General features: G+C 38.1%; 1 protein-coding gene across 1 annotated transcript in view; it reads right to left on the reverse strand.

Annotated features, from left to right (window-relative positions):
• Positions 1-1,403, reverse strand: part of LOC107599155 (tectonic-2-like) — a 15,755-nt gene that overhangs the window by 4,497 nt on the left and 9,855 nt on the right. The window contains exons 6-8 of the mRNA XM_016290669.1: positions 978-1,177; positions 399-519; positions 150-299 (exon numbers count right to left, since the gene is read on the reverse strand). Of these exons, the coding sequence (XP_016146155.1) occupies positions 150-299; positions 399-519; positions 978-1,177 (471 nt within the window). The remainder of the gene's footprint in view (positions 1-149; positions 300-398; positions 520-977; positions 1,178-1,403) is intronic.

The following is a 1,403-nucleotide window of genomic DNA, read 5'->3' on the forward strand; positions in this document are numbered from 1 at the left end:
TTTGTAAATACATTTGAACCTTGAGTTGTTACAGGACCGATAAGAACAGTTGGTATCGATGGCATAATGTATCATATTGTAATCTGTGGTTGATGTTCTTGTGTTTGGTTGTGATAATAAAAGGAGGATAGGAAAGAAAACTGTTATACTGTATCGCTACCTCCCCATCCATCTTTAATATCCACTCTCAGGTCATCAGAAGGTGGTGGACAGGACTGCAGCCTCCTCACGCACTGAGACTCAAAGTTTTCCAAAAACGCCACTGGAGCATTTTCCGCACACTGGCCCAGTCCAGCGTTCTGCTCACAAGACAACTGGGATTCATATTCATATCACATGCATTAATGTGCACACTCATATAAATTGATACATGCACTAGCAATGTTGCTGCATCTAACCTGTGGGATGGTGAAGTATTGGTCATCCTTAGTGAATATTGGATCCCCCTGGCGGTAGTTAATAGGAGGTACAGGAGCTGTCATCTGCAGGGCTTGGAATGATGGACTGGGCTTTGGAGAGCTGTAAAAACACATGCAAATGTAGAAAAATCACCAAACATTTTGGGATCAGTCATTTTTAATTAGCACTTTTATTTAGCAAGAATTAATTATATGCATTACATAGTTCTTTTGAAATTTCTGTTAATCAAAGAATCCTGATTAATCACAAGAAATGTTTGTTGAGTACTAAACCAGCATATTAGAATGATTTCTGAAGGATCATGTGTTACTGAAGACTGGAGTAATAGCTTCTGTATATTCAGCTTTGCCCTCACAGGAATGAATTACAATTTTAAATATAAAACAGAAAAGCATTATTTCAAATAATAATATTTCACAATATCAATGTATTTTGATTAAAAAATAAAGCCTTGGTGAGCAGAAAAAACGTATTTCTTACTGACCCAAACTTTTGTACATTTTTCAGTAAGTGTAATACATGAATTTAGACATAAACAAAACTTCCTCTTTCCTTACACTGTCCCACCATTGTAGAAAAGTCCCAGAAAGGGGTTGTTGTCCGAGAGGGAGGTGACACAGAGGAAGGGGAACCAATCAGGGTCATTTTCAGAAGACTGAGCTGAGCACTGATACTCTGGAACAGGACTGAAACTTCCCCCGAAAGGTCCAGGAAGACACGGAGTCGCAAACAACCCCAGAACTTCTTGAGAACAGTCCTGAAAAAATAAATAAATAAAACACTCATAGAAAACCTTAGACTTCCTGATTCCCCTATGTTAATATTTCTCGCTCAGATCAGCTTTATGAAATATTTATTGTGTACTGTGCTAGACTAATGGAGACTTGTCACAGCACTTGTATACTGTTGCTCTCTCGTTCATCTGGTTGCTTCTATTATTCTTCCTCATTTGTAAGTCGCTTTGGATAAAAGTGTCTGCTAAA

Source organism: Sinocyclocheilus grahami, unplaced genomic scaffold (assembly GCF_001515645.1).
Source record: "Sinocyclocheilus grahami isolate Dianchi unplaced genomic scaffold, SAMN03320097.WGS_v1.1 scaffold261.1, whole genome shotgun sequence".
NCBI lineage: Eukaryota > Metazoa > Chordata > Actinopteri > Cypriniformes > Cyprinidae > Sinocyclocheilus > Sinocyclocheilus grahami.